Here is a 13,286-nt window from a genome sequence, read left to right as displayed (position 1 = left end):
AAATACTCCTATTATTTGTTGCAATTGTCCTTTACTGTATTAAATCCAATTGACTCGTTTTAATGTTTTCAATAATCTGGTTTCCAGAATCAGTGTGTATCCAGAATCAATCATAGGCAACGAGAGAAATCGCAGATGGGGACATTGTTCATACGTTTAAAGGTTATAGGAGCAGAATTAGGCCATTTGGCCCATCAAGTCTACTCCGTCATTCAATCATGGCTAAACACAAAATGCTGGAGTAACTCAGCGGGACAGGCAGCATCTCTGGAAAGAAGGAATGGGTGACGTTTCGGGTCGAGACCCTTCTTCAGACTGATGTCAGGCAGAGGGAGACACGTAGATAAGGAAGTGTAAGGTGTGAAAACAGGACAAATGGGGTGGAGGTACCTGGATCTGCTGAATTACTCCAGCATTTTGTGTCTATCTTCGGGTTGAACCAGCATCTGCAGTTCCTTCCTACACATTCAGTCATGGCTGATCTGTCTTTCCCCCTCAACCCCATTCTCTTGCCTTCTGCCCGTAACCCCTGCCTTCTTGTGTTGTGTGTTGCTAGGTACATATGTGATGACAGTAACTGCCAACGATGCAGATGACCCGACCACTGAGAACGGCATGGTACGGTACCGCATCTTGTCCCAGTTACCGATGAGCCCTTCGCCAAACATGTTCACCATCAACAGTGAGAATGGAGATATTGTCACCGTGGCGGCCGGACTTGATCGCGAGGTGAGCTCGGAAACTTTATCTCTTTCAAAATCAGATTTTTTTATTCCTGAGATTCGATTTTTAAAAAATCCTGCGGTTCCATTCACCTTTTCATAAGGTTCATATGTTATAGGAGCAGAATTAGGCCATTCGGCCCCTCAAGTCTACTCCGCCATTCAATCATGCCTGATCTTTGTTTCCCTCCAACCCCTTCCTACTGCCTTCCCACTGACACCCTAATTAATCACGAATCTGTCAATCTCCCCTTAAAAATATCCACTGACTTTGCCTCTATAGTCGTCTGTGGTAATTAATTCCACAGATTCACCACCCTCTGTCTAAAGGAATTCCTCCTTGTCTCCCTTCTAAAGGAATGTCCTTTTATTCTGAGGCTACGGCCTCTGGACCTAGACTCCCCCACTAGTGGAAACATCCTCTCCACGTCCACTCTATCCAGGCCTGATTTATAGGGACACATTAGAATGGGTGAAGTTCAGAAAAGAGAAGGAATTAGTTTGATTTGGCATCATGGTTGGTACAGAGATTGTGGGCTGAAGGGCCTGTTCCTGTGTGGTGCTGTTTTATATTCTCCATCTTTCCCTGAAACCTATTCTATATCACTTGCCCATCAACTTTACCCAATCATCATCCTCCCCACCTGCGCTAGGGGTAATTTACAGCGGCCAATTAACCTGGTAACTGGGGTGCCTTTGGGATGGGGGAGAAAGGCTGAACACTTGGGGAGAAACCCAGATGGTCATGGATCCCAGGTCAGGATCGAACCTGGATCACTGAACACACCATCATGCTACCCGGATGAAAAGAAAGCAAGTTACCCGATGAATGAATGAATGAACGAAAAAAAACAATCAATTAATTAATTAATATTACTTTATTGTAACATATGACAAGTCACAGTGATATTCTTTGTTTTGCATGCCCAAGGTATGCAAAGAGTCGCTACATAATGGGCGCTGACTAAAGTTACAAAGTATCCCGTGGCAGGTCTTCCCTTGTCCTTTATCACCCCCCGCCCCCTCATGGTGGTCCCCCCACGCCGGGGGGTATTGTGAGTTAGATACGATAGTGGCATCGAAGAGGCTTTTAGATAAGCACTCGGATCTGCAGGGAAAGTAGTGATATGGGACATGTGCACGCAGATGAGATTAACCTATCTTGGCATCATGCTCGGCACCGACATTGTGGGCTGAAAGGCCTGGTCCAGTGCTGTGCTGTTCTATGTTCTAGATATAGAGTCCCAGAGGCAGAAACGTGGCCAGGCAGAAGATGAAGTTCTGTTTCCCCAGCTTGCCATCGGCCACATTGGTTCAATGGGAAGTCTCTATGCAGATGGATGGGAGAGCCAGTGGGATAGAGAAATACAGTAGCCGGCAATAGAAAGCTCAGGTCTGCCCCTGTGGACTCAAGTTAGTCGCGTTGCTAAACTTCACCCAGTCTGCATTTGGTTTTTGCAGTGTAGAGGAGATCACATAGTGAGCACCAAATACTGTACATAATACTGGATGAAGTATAAGTAACTCACAACTTAACTTGGAAGGTCTCTTTAGTGATAGAACATAGAACAGCACAGCACAGGAACAGGCCCTTGGGCCTGCAATGTCTGCACCGAACGTGATGCCAAGATCATCTAATCTCAGGTAGACATAAAATGGACGAGTAACTCTATGGGTGAGGCAGCATCTCTGGAGGGAAGGAATGGGTGACGTTTCGGGTGGAGTCCCTTCTTCAGACTGATGTCAGGGGAGTGGGCGGGACATAGATAGAAACATAGAAAATAGGTGCAGGAGTAGGCCATTTGGCCCTTCGAGCCTGCACCGCCATTCAATATGATCATGGCTGATCATTCAACTCAGTATCCAGTATCCTTCTCTCCATATCCCCTGATCCCTTTAGCCACAAGGGCCACATCTAACTCCCTCTTAAATATAGCCAATGAACTGGCCTCAACTACCTTCTGTGGCAGAGAGTTCCAGAGATTCACCACTAGATAGAATGTAGGCAGAGACAGTAATACTGGTGGGAGAACTGGGAAGGGGGAGGGGATGGAGATAGAAAGCAAGAGCTATCCGAAGTTAGAGAAGTCAACGTTCTTACCGCTGGGGTGCAAGCTACCCAAGCGAAATATCAGGTGCTGTTCCTCCAATTTGCGCTGGGCCTCACTCTGACAATGGAGGAGGCCCAGTGCAGATTGGGAATGGGAGGGGAAGTTGAAGTGCTGAACTCAACTAATCTCATCTGCCTGTACATGATCCATATCCCAACATTCTCTGCAAATGCGTGTGCCCATCTGAAAGCCTTTCAAACGCCATTATCGTATTTGACCCCAAAGTCAAAGTGAAACTTGACTTTGACTTTCACTTTGCCTATCTGAAAGCCTTTCAAATGCCATTATCGTAACTTCTACCACCACCCTTGGCAGTACGTTCTAGGCACCCAGCCCGCTCTGAGTAAAATAACTTGCCTCGGACATCGACTTTAACTGTAACTCCCTGTGGCTGGAGGGGATGAGGTGAAGGAGCAAGTGTTGTACCTCCTGCGGGTGCATGGAACGTGGCATGAGAAGGTTGGTGAAGATACAAGATTGGGCCAACGAGCCAGCGCAACAGGAAGATCAGAGTCTGTTGATGCATGTGGTTACAAAATACATTGAAAACTGCTGAAAACATAGAATAGTTTGTTTTTGTAATACTAATTTGTGCAGCAATGACTGTAGCTTTGTTTTGTTTTTTGCTGAAGTAAGTAGATTTAAAAAATATATCTTGTCAGCCTGCATGAGCTGAGAGCTCAAAGGCAAACAATGAACTTGTTTCTTGTTTGACTGCAAGGCCAGCATTTATTGCCCATCTTTGATTGTCTTAGTTCAGGTTAGTTTGGTGTAGAGATGCAGGCCCTTTGGCCCACCAAGTCCGCTCGGACCAGCGATCACCTGTACACTAATTCTATCTTTAGTCGACCACCCGTAAACCGTCCCACAGATCAGGATTGAACCCGGGTCCCTGGCACTGTGAGGCAGCAATACTACCATAAGGGTTATGAATAGAATTAGGCCTTTCGGCCCATCACATCTACTCCGCCATATTGGTGAGACCACACCTGGAGTATTGCGTACAGTTTTGGTCTCCTAATCTGAGGAAAGACATTCTTGCCATAGAGGGAGTACAGAGAAGGTTCATCAGACTGATTCCTGGGATGTCAGGACTTTCATATGAAGAAAGACTGGATAGACTCGGCTTGTACTCACTAGAATTTAGAAGATTGAGGGGGGGATCTTATAGAAACTTACAAAATTCTTAAGGGGTTGGACAGGCTAGTTGCAGGAAGATTGTTCCAGATGTTGGGGAAGTCCAGGATAAGGGGTCACGGTTTAAGGATAATGGGGAAATCCTTTAGGACCGAGATGAGAAAAACATTTTTCACACAGAGAGTGGTGAATCTCTGGAACTCTCTGCCACAGAAGGTAGTTGTGGCCAGTTCATTGGCTATATTTAAGAGGGAGTTAGATGTGGCCCTTGTGGCTAAAGGGATCAGGGTGTATGGAGAGAAGGCAGGTACAGGATATTGAGTTGGATGATCAGCCATGATCATATTGAATGACGGTGCAGGCTCGAAGGGTCAAATGGCCTACTCCTGCACCTATTTTCTATGTTTCTATGGCTGAAGTATCTCTCCTTCCTAACCCCATTCTCCGGCCTTCTCCCCATAACCCCTGATACCCGCACTAGTAAAGAATATCTATCTCTGCCTTAAAAATATGCACTGACTCGGCCTCCACAGCCTTCTGTGGCAAAGAATTCCACAGATTCACCACCTTGCGCTACCACTGAGCCATACCCAAAGGCCTCCTTCAGGCCTGTCTTGGGTCAGTAGATTGGAACATGTTGAAGACCACCTCATCCAGCCTGAATCCAGTGTACCTCTGTCAGCCCCGGCTCCATTAAGTCTAACTCTGCCCCTGTTCCAAATCAAACTACACGAGTTCACAGTGTGTTTCCTCACATCTGCAGCTTTTCATTCCCGGCAATACCATCAGAAAGCACCTTCGCATCAATGTCCAGCGCAGTGACATTTATCAAAATAGTTATTCCACTTGCTTACTAAGCAGTGAAAACTAATGCACATTATCTGGAGTGTTCTGTGATGAGAAGATCTGATGTGAAGCATTTTTCTTTCCTCAATATATTTCACTTGTGCAGCAGAATCTCTTGAGGAGTCGCCACATCAGAGCTGGGCTGACATAACACTGCTCAGCGGGGTGCTAAGATGTGTGTATTTTAATAAGCTAGAATCTGACCTGCACGACTTAGTAAAATAAATATTGATTTCTTCAGCGATGCAGAATTGAATTTTCACGCAAAGAAAAAGAGTGCAGCTTCCAGCAGGATTTACAACAATAAAATGAAAACCATATTCTTCTTTCTATCAATCCAGAGTAGCTGGTGAAAATGATACTTTTATCATTAAATCGATGGCGGGTGTATGGAACGAGCTGCCAGAGGAGGTAGTTGCAACGTTTAATAAACAATTAAGAAACTTTAACCCTGACCATGTTTTAGAATTGTGGTGAGGGAGTCACAGTTGTGTAGGTTAATTGGCTTGGTGTACGTGGGGCGTGAGCGCCCCAGGAAGCGGTACAAAGATTGCGTCGAGGACCATCTCCACTATTGTGGTCTTGCGCCCAAGCAACTGGAAGCCCGGGCCAGCGACAGAACACGCTGGCGCGCAGCGGTGCGAACGGCAGCCGGCAGCTTCGAGCAGTGCCGCCTACAGCGACTTACCAAAGCCAGGGAGAGGAGGAAGGTTGCCGCCCAGAACCGGCCAGCGATGACCTTCGCCTGCCCACACTGCCCTCGAGTGTGCGGTTTACGAACTGGACTCGTGAGCCATGTCAGAACTCACCAGAATTGAGACTGCGCGTCACGCCGTCGTCGTTTCCGACGGGCTACCACCGTGTCCCCAGTGTGTAGTAGGATAGTGTTAACGTGTGTGGGGATCGATGGGCCGAAGGGTCTGTTTCCGCACTGTATCTCTAAGCTAAACTGAACTGAACAGCGCAGCGGGTAGTGCTACTGCCCAAAGTTCCAGAGACCCATATTCAATTCACACGTGGCGAGGGGTGGTGCTCCAGTTTCCTCCCACATCCCAAAGACACAATTGATTGATGGATGAATTGGCTGCTGAATATTATCTTCAATGTGCAGGAAAATCTGGGAGAAGTTGATGGTAACGGATTGGGTGGATGTGGAGAGGATGTTTCCACTAGTGGGAGATTCTAAGAGCAGAGGTCATAGGCTCAGAAATAAAGGACGTTCCTTTCGGGAGGAGATGAGGAACTTCTTTAGTCCGAGGGTGGTGAATCTTTGGAATTCATTGCCACAGAAGGCTGTGGAGGCCAAGTCAATGGATATTTCTAAGGCAGAGATAGATAGATTCTTGACTAATAAGGGTGTTGGGGGTTATGAGGAGAAGGCAGGAGAGTGGGGTTATGAGGGAAAGATAGATCAGCCATGATTAAATGGTGGAGTAGACTTGATGGGCCGTATGGCCTAATTCTGCTCCTGGAACTTATTACCTGATTAGACAGATACACGGATAGGACAGCTTTAGATGGATATGGGCCAAACGTGGGTAGGCGGGACTAGTGTAGATGGGACATTGTTGGTCGGTGTGGACAAGTCATGCCAAAGGGCTAGTTCCCACACTGTACGACTCTATGACTCTAGGACAATGAATGATAATAGTCTCTCAAAATAACTGAAGTCTTTTATTCTTAGTACATTCCAGTGAATCTCTTCTGCTTCTTCTCTATGTCCTGACTTAAACATTCGTTTCCAATATTGAACAAAATGCACCAACTGAGCCCTAAGCAACGATGAAAAGGAAAAATGTAATCTACCAAGTCCATGTGACTGCTCCCTGTTTGTAGCTGAAGAAGACATTCGGCCCATCAGATCCTTGCTAGCTCCCAGCAGAACAATTCCATTGGTCCAATTTTCCATTTACGTCATCCACTTCAACCTAGTAACCTATCCCCGTTCACCTACACACCCGCTGCATCCTATTTGATCCCTTTGTCACTCACTTATTCCATCTGCATAGAGATTCTAATACATATGTTTTGGGGCGGCACGATGGCGCAGCGCCTTACAGCGCTTTAGACCCAGGTTCGATCCTGACTACAGGTGCTGCCTGTGCGGAATTTGTACGTTCTCCCCGTGACCTGCGTGGGTTTGATTCGACTGCTCCGGTTTCCTCCCACACTACAAAGACGTACAGGTTTGTAGGTTAATTGGCTTTGGTAAAATGATAACTTATCCCTAGTTTGTAGGCTAGTGCTAGTGTGCGGGGATCGCTGGTTGGTGCGGGTTTGGTGGACCCGTTTCCATGCTGTATCTCTAATAATCTTTGATATAATCTGTGTTTTTTTGTCTTTTCAGAAAGTCCCTCGATACACAATTACCATCCAGGCCACTGATATGGATGGGAACCAGCATCATGGCCTTTCCAACACAGCAACGGCAATGATCATAGTCAATGATGTGAATGATAACCCTCCTGAATTTACCGCTGCCGCCGTGAGTCGTTTTATTATTGTCGTATAACATACGTATATGTGGCTGATCTACACCTGCGACCTTTAAAGTTTAAATATGTATCATTATTTTTTATGTATCTTTTGATTTGAAATTTAATCAACCTGATTCAATCAACCTTACAAGAGTCTCTTTAAATAAACCAGTTTTATAGAATGTGTCGCTATATTTAGAATGGATCAACAAATATAGATTGAGCTTGTATCTCTTAATCATATTTGTCTTCCCTTCTCTATCCCTTCTTCAAATTTGACCCTGCGGAGGGTGGCACGGTGGCGCAGCGGGAGGAGTTGCTGCCTCTCAGCGCCAGAGACCCGGGTTTGATCCTGACAGTTGCTGTCTGTACGGAGTTTGTATGTTCTCCCTGTGACCGCGTGGGTTATCTCTGGGTGCTCTGGTTTCCACCCACACTCCAAAGACGTACGGGTTTGTAGGTTAATTGGCTCGGTAAACGTAACTTGTCCATGGTGAGTAGGATAGTGCTGATGTACGGGGTGATCACTGGTCGGCGTGGATTCGGTGGGTCCAAGGGTCTGTTTCCACGCTGTATCTCTAAACTAAACTATTCATAAAAGTTAGGTAGACAAAAGTGCTGGAGAAACTCAGCGGGTGCGGCAGCATCTTTGGAGAGAAGGAAATAGGCAACGGTTCGGGCCGAAACCCTTCGTCACAAAAGTTAAAGGATTCATTTTTCAATTCCTAAATAGTATTTTGAATAGAATCTACTGGTATTCTTAAATGGGTGGTGAGTAGGAATGTTCATATGATTAGACCTTTGAATCCCAGGGCTTTAATGGGGTGACTGTGTGAGAGAGATACCAACTCGGTCATTCATCTACCTACCTGTAACTGGATACAATCAATTAGGAGAAAAGTTTCAGGGCAATCTACTTTCAGCGAAGAATGTGAGGGTGTGTTCTATTTTATTTTATTTGGGAAGAAATGATAATACCATTCCAAAATTAAGAATCATAAAATCTATTTCTGATTTTTATTTGAAAACAATCGATGTTAAAATGAGCTCGCAAGATGTTCCGAGTGAATTGAAATGCGCCGTCTGGCAGAGTGCCGGGAAAGTAAATTTACTGTTGGAAGTGATAGCCTGGGAATTCATTAAGAAATCAAAATGTTTGTTTTATAGGGTATCCCTCAGGAACAGTTGATGTTTTTCAATTAACTCCTCATTATTTATCCAGCGTAAAGATAGACTTTATGAATGTCCATTTTAAATGAGATTAAAGATTCCAGTTCACCTCCAGCTTAAACATTCATCAGGAGCGTAATTTAAGTCTGTCGCTGAGCATAATATTGATTATTGAGATACTGCTGGAGTCAGGGGTTTGGTATTGTTCACTTGTTGTGAGGAACAGAGGCAGACAAGGAGCCGTAGGCTTTATAGATACAGCGCGGAAACAGGCCCTTCGGCCCACCGAGTCCGCGACGACCAGCGAACACGAGCATTATCCTGAACACGAGGGACAATTTATAATTTTACCAAAGCCAATTAAACTATAAACCTGTGCGTCTTTGGAGTGCGGGAGGAACCCAAATCACCTGGAGAAAACCTACTTAGGTCACGGGAGAATGTACAAACTCCGAGTAGTCAGAATTGAACCCAGGCTTCAGGCCTCTGTAAGTCAACATCTCTACCAGTGCCGCCCAAAGTTGTGGGTAGGAAAGTTGAAAGGTTTGATTGTACAGATAATGTCCTTATTTACATGATACCGAAAGTAACCAGAGATAGTGTAATGAACTATCATTAGAAGGGTTTAAATTTAGATGCCACGGTGCCCAGAGATTTCAAGAACCAGAAGCACTCAAAACGACTGGATTGTTGCTTTTGGAAAAGAGCAGTTGCTCGAGAATGATTGAAGACAAGATGGGAAGAAAATGTCAAGAGGGCCTTTGCTAGTTTAAAAATACATCACTGGTCAGCAAGCTTGAGGTAGAATTCATTCCAACAGAGATGTATTGGACAGGAAGGAACTGCAGATGCGGGTTTATACTGAAGAAAGACTCAAATTCATGACTCCAGCAAAAAGGCAGATCCAGTTTATGTTAAACACAAAATGTTGGAGTAACTCAGCAGGACAGGCCGTATCTCTGGAGAAAAGGAATAGGTGACGTCTCGGGTCGAGTCCCTTCTTCAGAACCAAAGTAGGGGTGAAGGGCAGAGGGGGATCGGGGGGGGGGGGGGTTTATAAAGTGGAGGCGAGGAAAGGCCAGAACAAATCAGTTTGAGTTTAGTTTATTGTCAGGTGTACCGAGGTACAGTGAAAAGCTTTTGTTGCGTGCTAACCAGTCAGCGGAAAGTCAATACATGATCAGGGCCGCAAACAGATGACCTCAGCAAGGGAAGAGACCACAATGGTCTATTGTTGGCTGGGGAAAGTGTGATAACGAGAGGGATGCAAGGATGCGACCATGAGGATGGAACTAATGAGACAACTAAGGTAGGAGACGGGGGGTGGAACAGAGGGGAGGGGAGGCAATGCCAGATTTACTTGAAATTAGAGAAATCGAAATTCATACCGCCAGGTTGTAAGTTGTCTAAACGAGATGTATTGAGGTCTTTTTGCATGCCTTTCTTCCTCCATCTGCATGCAATTTGCACTGTATGGTAATTGGAGATAATGTGACATAAAAAGGATGGCTCCTAGTTTATCTCAAATACTTTTAACAGTTAATATGATAAATTTCACAATCAGGAGTAATCACTAGATAAAGACCTTGAAGCAATGTGCCAGTCAATGATTTTTAAGATCTAATCTCATGTGTGGAATCTTGGCATGGAAAGGTAATGCATAAAATGATGGAAAATATTTCAAGTCAATGGTGTAACACCCTCATGGGCTCCAGCTATGCATGTCTTTGGTGTGGGAAGGAACCACAGAAGTGTTTTACACCGAAGATAGACATAAAATGCTGGACTAACTCAGCGGGGACAGGCAGCATCTCTGTAGAGAAGCAATGGGTGACGTTTCGGGTCGAGAAGAAAGGGTCTTGACACGAAACGTCACCCATTCCTTCTCTCTAGAGATGCTGCCTGGCCCGCTGAGTTACTCCAGCATTATGTGCCTCTGCATGTATTTTTGTTGGAGCAGTCCTTGTTCCAAAGTTGCTGCTGGCACCACTTGCCAAATCTTTCTCCGGTACATCGTCAAAGGCATTGTCATTGCCCCCCCCCTGTACCCCCATGCGGAACCCCTCAATTTCATCAACTTCGCCAACAGATGCTTGGGAAATATTTCTGACACCCTCGTCCCCTTTCGTGATCTCTCTGTCGCCATTTTAGGAACAATACACTCATCCCACATGTACCTGGATTACTACCACTTCCATCTTTTCTCTTATAAAGAAGCCATCCCTTTCTCTCATCTCCGCTGCACCAGTTCTTGAGATGAGGCTTATTTTGTTCCAGGACACAAGAACCGTCCTTTCCCTCGACTGTGGTTGATAGAGCCTTCACTAGCATCTCATCCGTTGCCACATTCCTGCTCTCACCCCACCTCCCCAAGGCACGACAGGGGTAGAGCCCGGTTTAATTAGAGATACAGCATGAAAACAGACCCTTCGTCCCACTGAGTCCACGCCAACCTGCGATCGCTGCACACAACCTGCCTCATTGGTGACCCTTCGACTATCCTTGATTGGACTTTACTGAATTTACCTTGCACTAAATGTTATTCCCTTATCATGTATCTGTACACTGCAAATGGCTTGATTTTAATCATGTATTGTCTTTCCGCTGACGTGTAAAGCCTCTGTCCCACTTTTATTATGCCCCTGTCCCACTTAGGAAACCTGAACGGAAACCTCTGGTGACTTTGCGCCCTACCCAAGGTTTCCGTGCGGCTCCCGGAGGTTTTTGTCAGTCTTCCTACCTGCTTCCACTACCTGCAACCTCCGGGAACCGCACGGAAACCTTGGGTGTGACCCAAAGTCTCCAGAGGTTTCCGTTCAGGTTTCCTAAGTAGGACAGGGGAATAAGCAAGCGAAAAAAGCTTTACACTGCACCTCGGAAAACGTGACAATAAACTAACTTAGACTAGCACTATCCTACGCACACTAGGGACGATTTACAATTATACCAAGCCAATTAGCCTGCAAACCTGCATGTCTTTGGAGTGTGGGAGGAAACCGGTGCACCCGGAGAAAACCCATGGGGAGAACGTACAAACTCCATACAGACAGCACCCGTAGTCAGGATCGAACACGGGTCTCTGACGCTGTGAGGCAGCAACTTTACCGCTGCACCACGCTGCCGCCATGTTGGAGGAACAGCATCAGATATTTTGCTTGGGCAGCTCACTACCCAGCAATATGAACGTTGATTTCTGTAATTGTTGGGAGGGAGACCTTTCTCTCTTGAATATGGCAACCCCCGAAACCCCAGGATCAGTGGCAGCTTTGGCTCCAGACATCAATGGGCCCATGAGCTGCAGTAAGAAAATGAAACCACTTAAAAAGAATTATGACAGAAAGATCCCGCTCCTGTTTCCCAGTGGGTGAGGAATGGCTGTTGGGTGGCAAAGTGGCGCAGCAGTAGAGTTGCTACTTACAGCGACAGAGACCCTGGTTCGATCCTGACTATGGGTACTCCCTGAATGGAGTTTATTTGTTTTCCCGTTGACCTGCTTGGGTTTTCTCTGAGATTTTTGCTTTCCTCCCATCATTCCAAAGACGTACAGGTTTGGAGGTTAATTGGCTTGGTATAAATGTAAAATTGTCCTTAGCGTGTGTAGGATAGTGCTAGTGTGCGGGGATCGTTGGCCGGTGGGCCGAAGGGCCTGTTTCCATGCTGTAAACTAAACTAGACTAAATGGGCGCAAATATTTCAACAAATCCGTAAGAATCAAATATATCCAATGTCTAAGGTACACAAACTTGCTGGAGGAACTCAGCGGGTGCAGCAGCATCTATGGAGCGAAGGAAATAGGCGACGTTTCGGGCCGAAACCCTTCTTCAGACTGATGGGGGGTGGGGAAAGAAAGAAGGAAAAAGGGAGGAGGAGGAGCCCGAGGGCGGGCGGATGGGAGGGTGGGAGGAGACAGCTAGAGGGTGAAGGAAGGGGATGGGACAGCACAGGCTAGCCAAATTGGGGGAACTCAATGTTGATGCCATAAGGGCGCAAGGACCCCAGACGGAATATGAGGTGCTGTTCCTCCAATTTCCGCTGTTGCTCACTCTGGCAATGGAGGAGACCCAGGACAGAGAGGTCGGATTGGGAATGGGAGGGGGAGTTGAAGTGCTGAGCCACCGGGAGGTCAAGTAGGTTAAGGCGGACTGAGCGGAGGTGTTCGGCGAAACGGTCGCCCAACCTACGCTTGGTCTCACCGATGTAAATAAGCTGACATCTAGAGCAGCGGATGCAGTAGATGAGGTTGGAGGAGATACAGGTGAACCTTTGTCGCACCTGGAACGACTGCTTGGGACCTTGAATGGAGTCGAGGGGGGAGGTGAAGGGACAGGTGTTGCATTTCTTGCGGTTGCAACGGAAAGTGCCCGGGGAGGGGGTGGTGCGGGAGGGAAGGGAAGAATTGACGAGGGAGTTGCGGAGGGAGCGGTCTTTGCGGAAGGCAGACATGGGGGGAGATGGGAAGATGTGGCGAGTGGTGGGGTCACGTTGGAGGTGGCGGAAATGGCGGAGGATTATGTGTTGTATTTGCCGGCTGGTGGGGTGAAAGGTGAGGACCAGAGGGACTCTGCCCTTGTTGCGTGTGCGGGGATGGGGAGAGAGAGCAGTGTTGCGGGGTATGGATGAGACCCTGGTGTGAGCCTCATCTATGGTGGCGGAGGGGAATCCCCGTTCCCTGAAGAACGAGGACATTTCCGATGCCCTGGTATGAAATGTCTCATCCTGGGAACAGATGCGGCGTAGGCGGAGGAATTGGGAGTAGGGGATGGAGTCTTTACAGGGGGCAGGGTGGGAAGACGTGTAGTCCAGATAGCCATGTGAGTCAGTGG

General features: G+C 46.8%; 1 protein-coding gene across 1 annotated transcript in view; it reads left to right on the top strand.

Annotated features, from left to right (window-relative positions):
* LOC116986209 (cadherin-4-like) overlaps nt 1–13,286 on the top strand; it is a 481,573-nt gene that overhangs the window by 416,629 nt on the left and 51,658 nt on the right. Inside the window, exons 7-8 of the mRNA XM_033041511.1 lie at nt 557–729; nt 7,164–7,301. Coding sequence (XP_032897402.1) covers nt 557–729; nt 7,164–7,301 — 311 coding nt within the window. The remainder of the gene's footprint in view (nt 1–556; nt 730–7,163; nt 7,302–13,286) is intronic.

This window comes from Amblyraja radiata, chromosome 23, assembly GCF_010909765.2.
Source record: "Amblyraja radiata isolate CabotCenter1 chromosome 23, sAmbRad1.1.pri, whole genome shotgun sequence".
NCBI classification, from domain to species: domain Eukaryota; kingdom Metazoa; phylum Chordata; class Chondrichthyes; order Rajiformes; family Rajidae; genus Amblyraja; species Amblyraja radiata.
The sequence above is the reverse complement of the archived record's forward strand: the minus strand, read 5'-3'. Positions and strand labels throughout refer to the sequence as shown.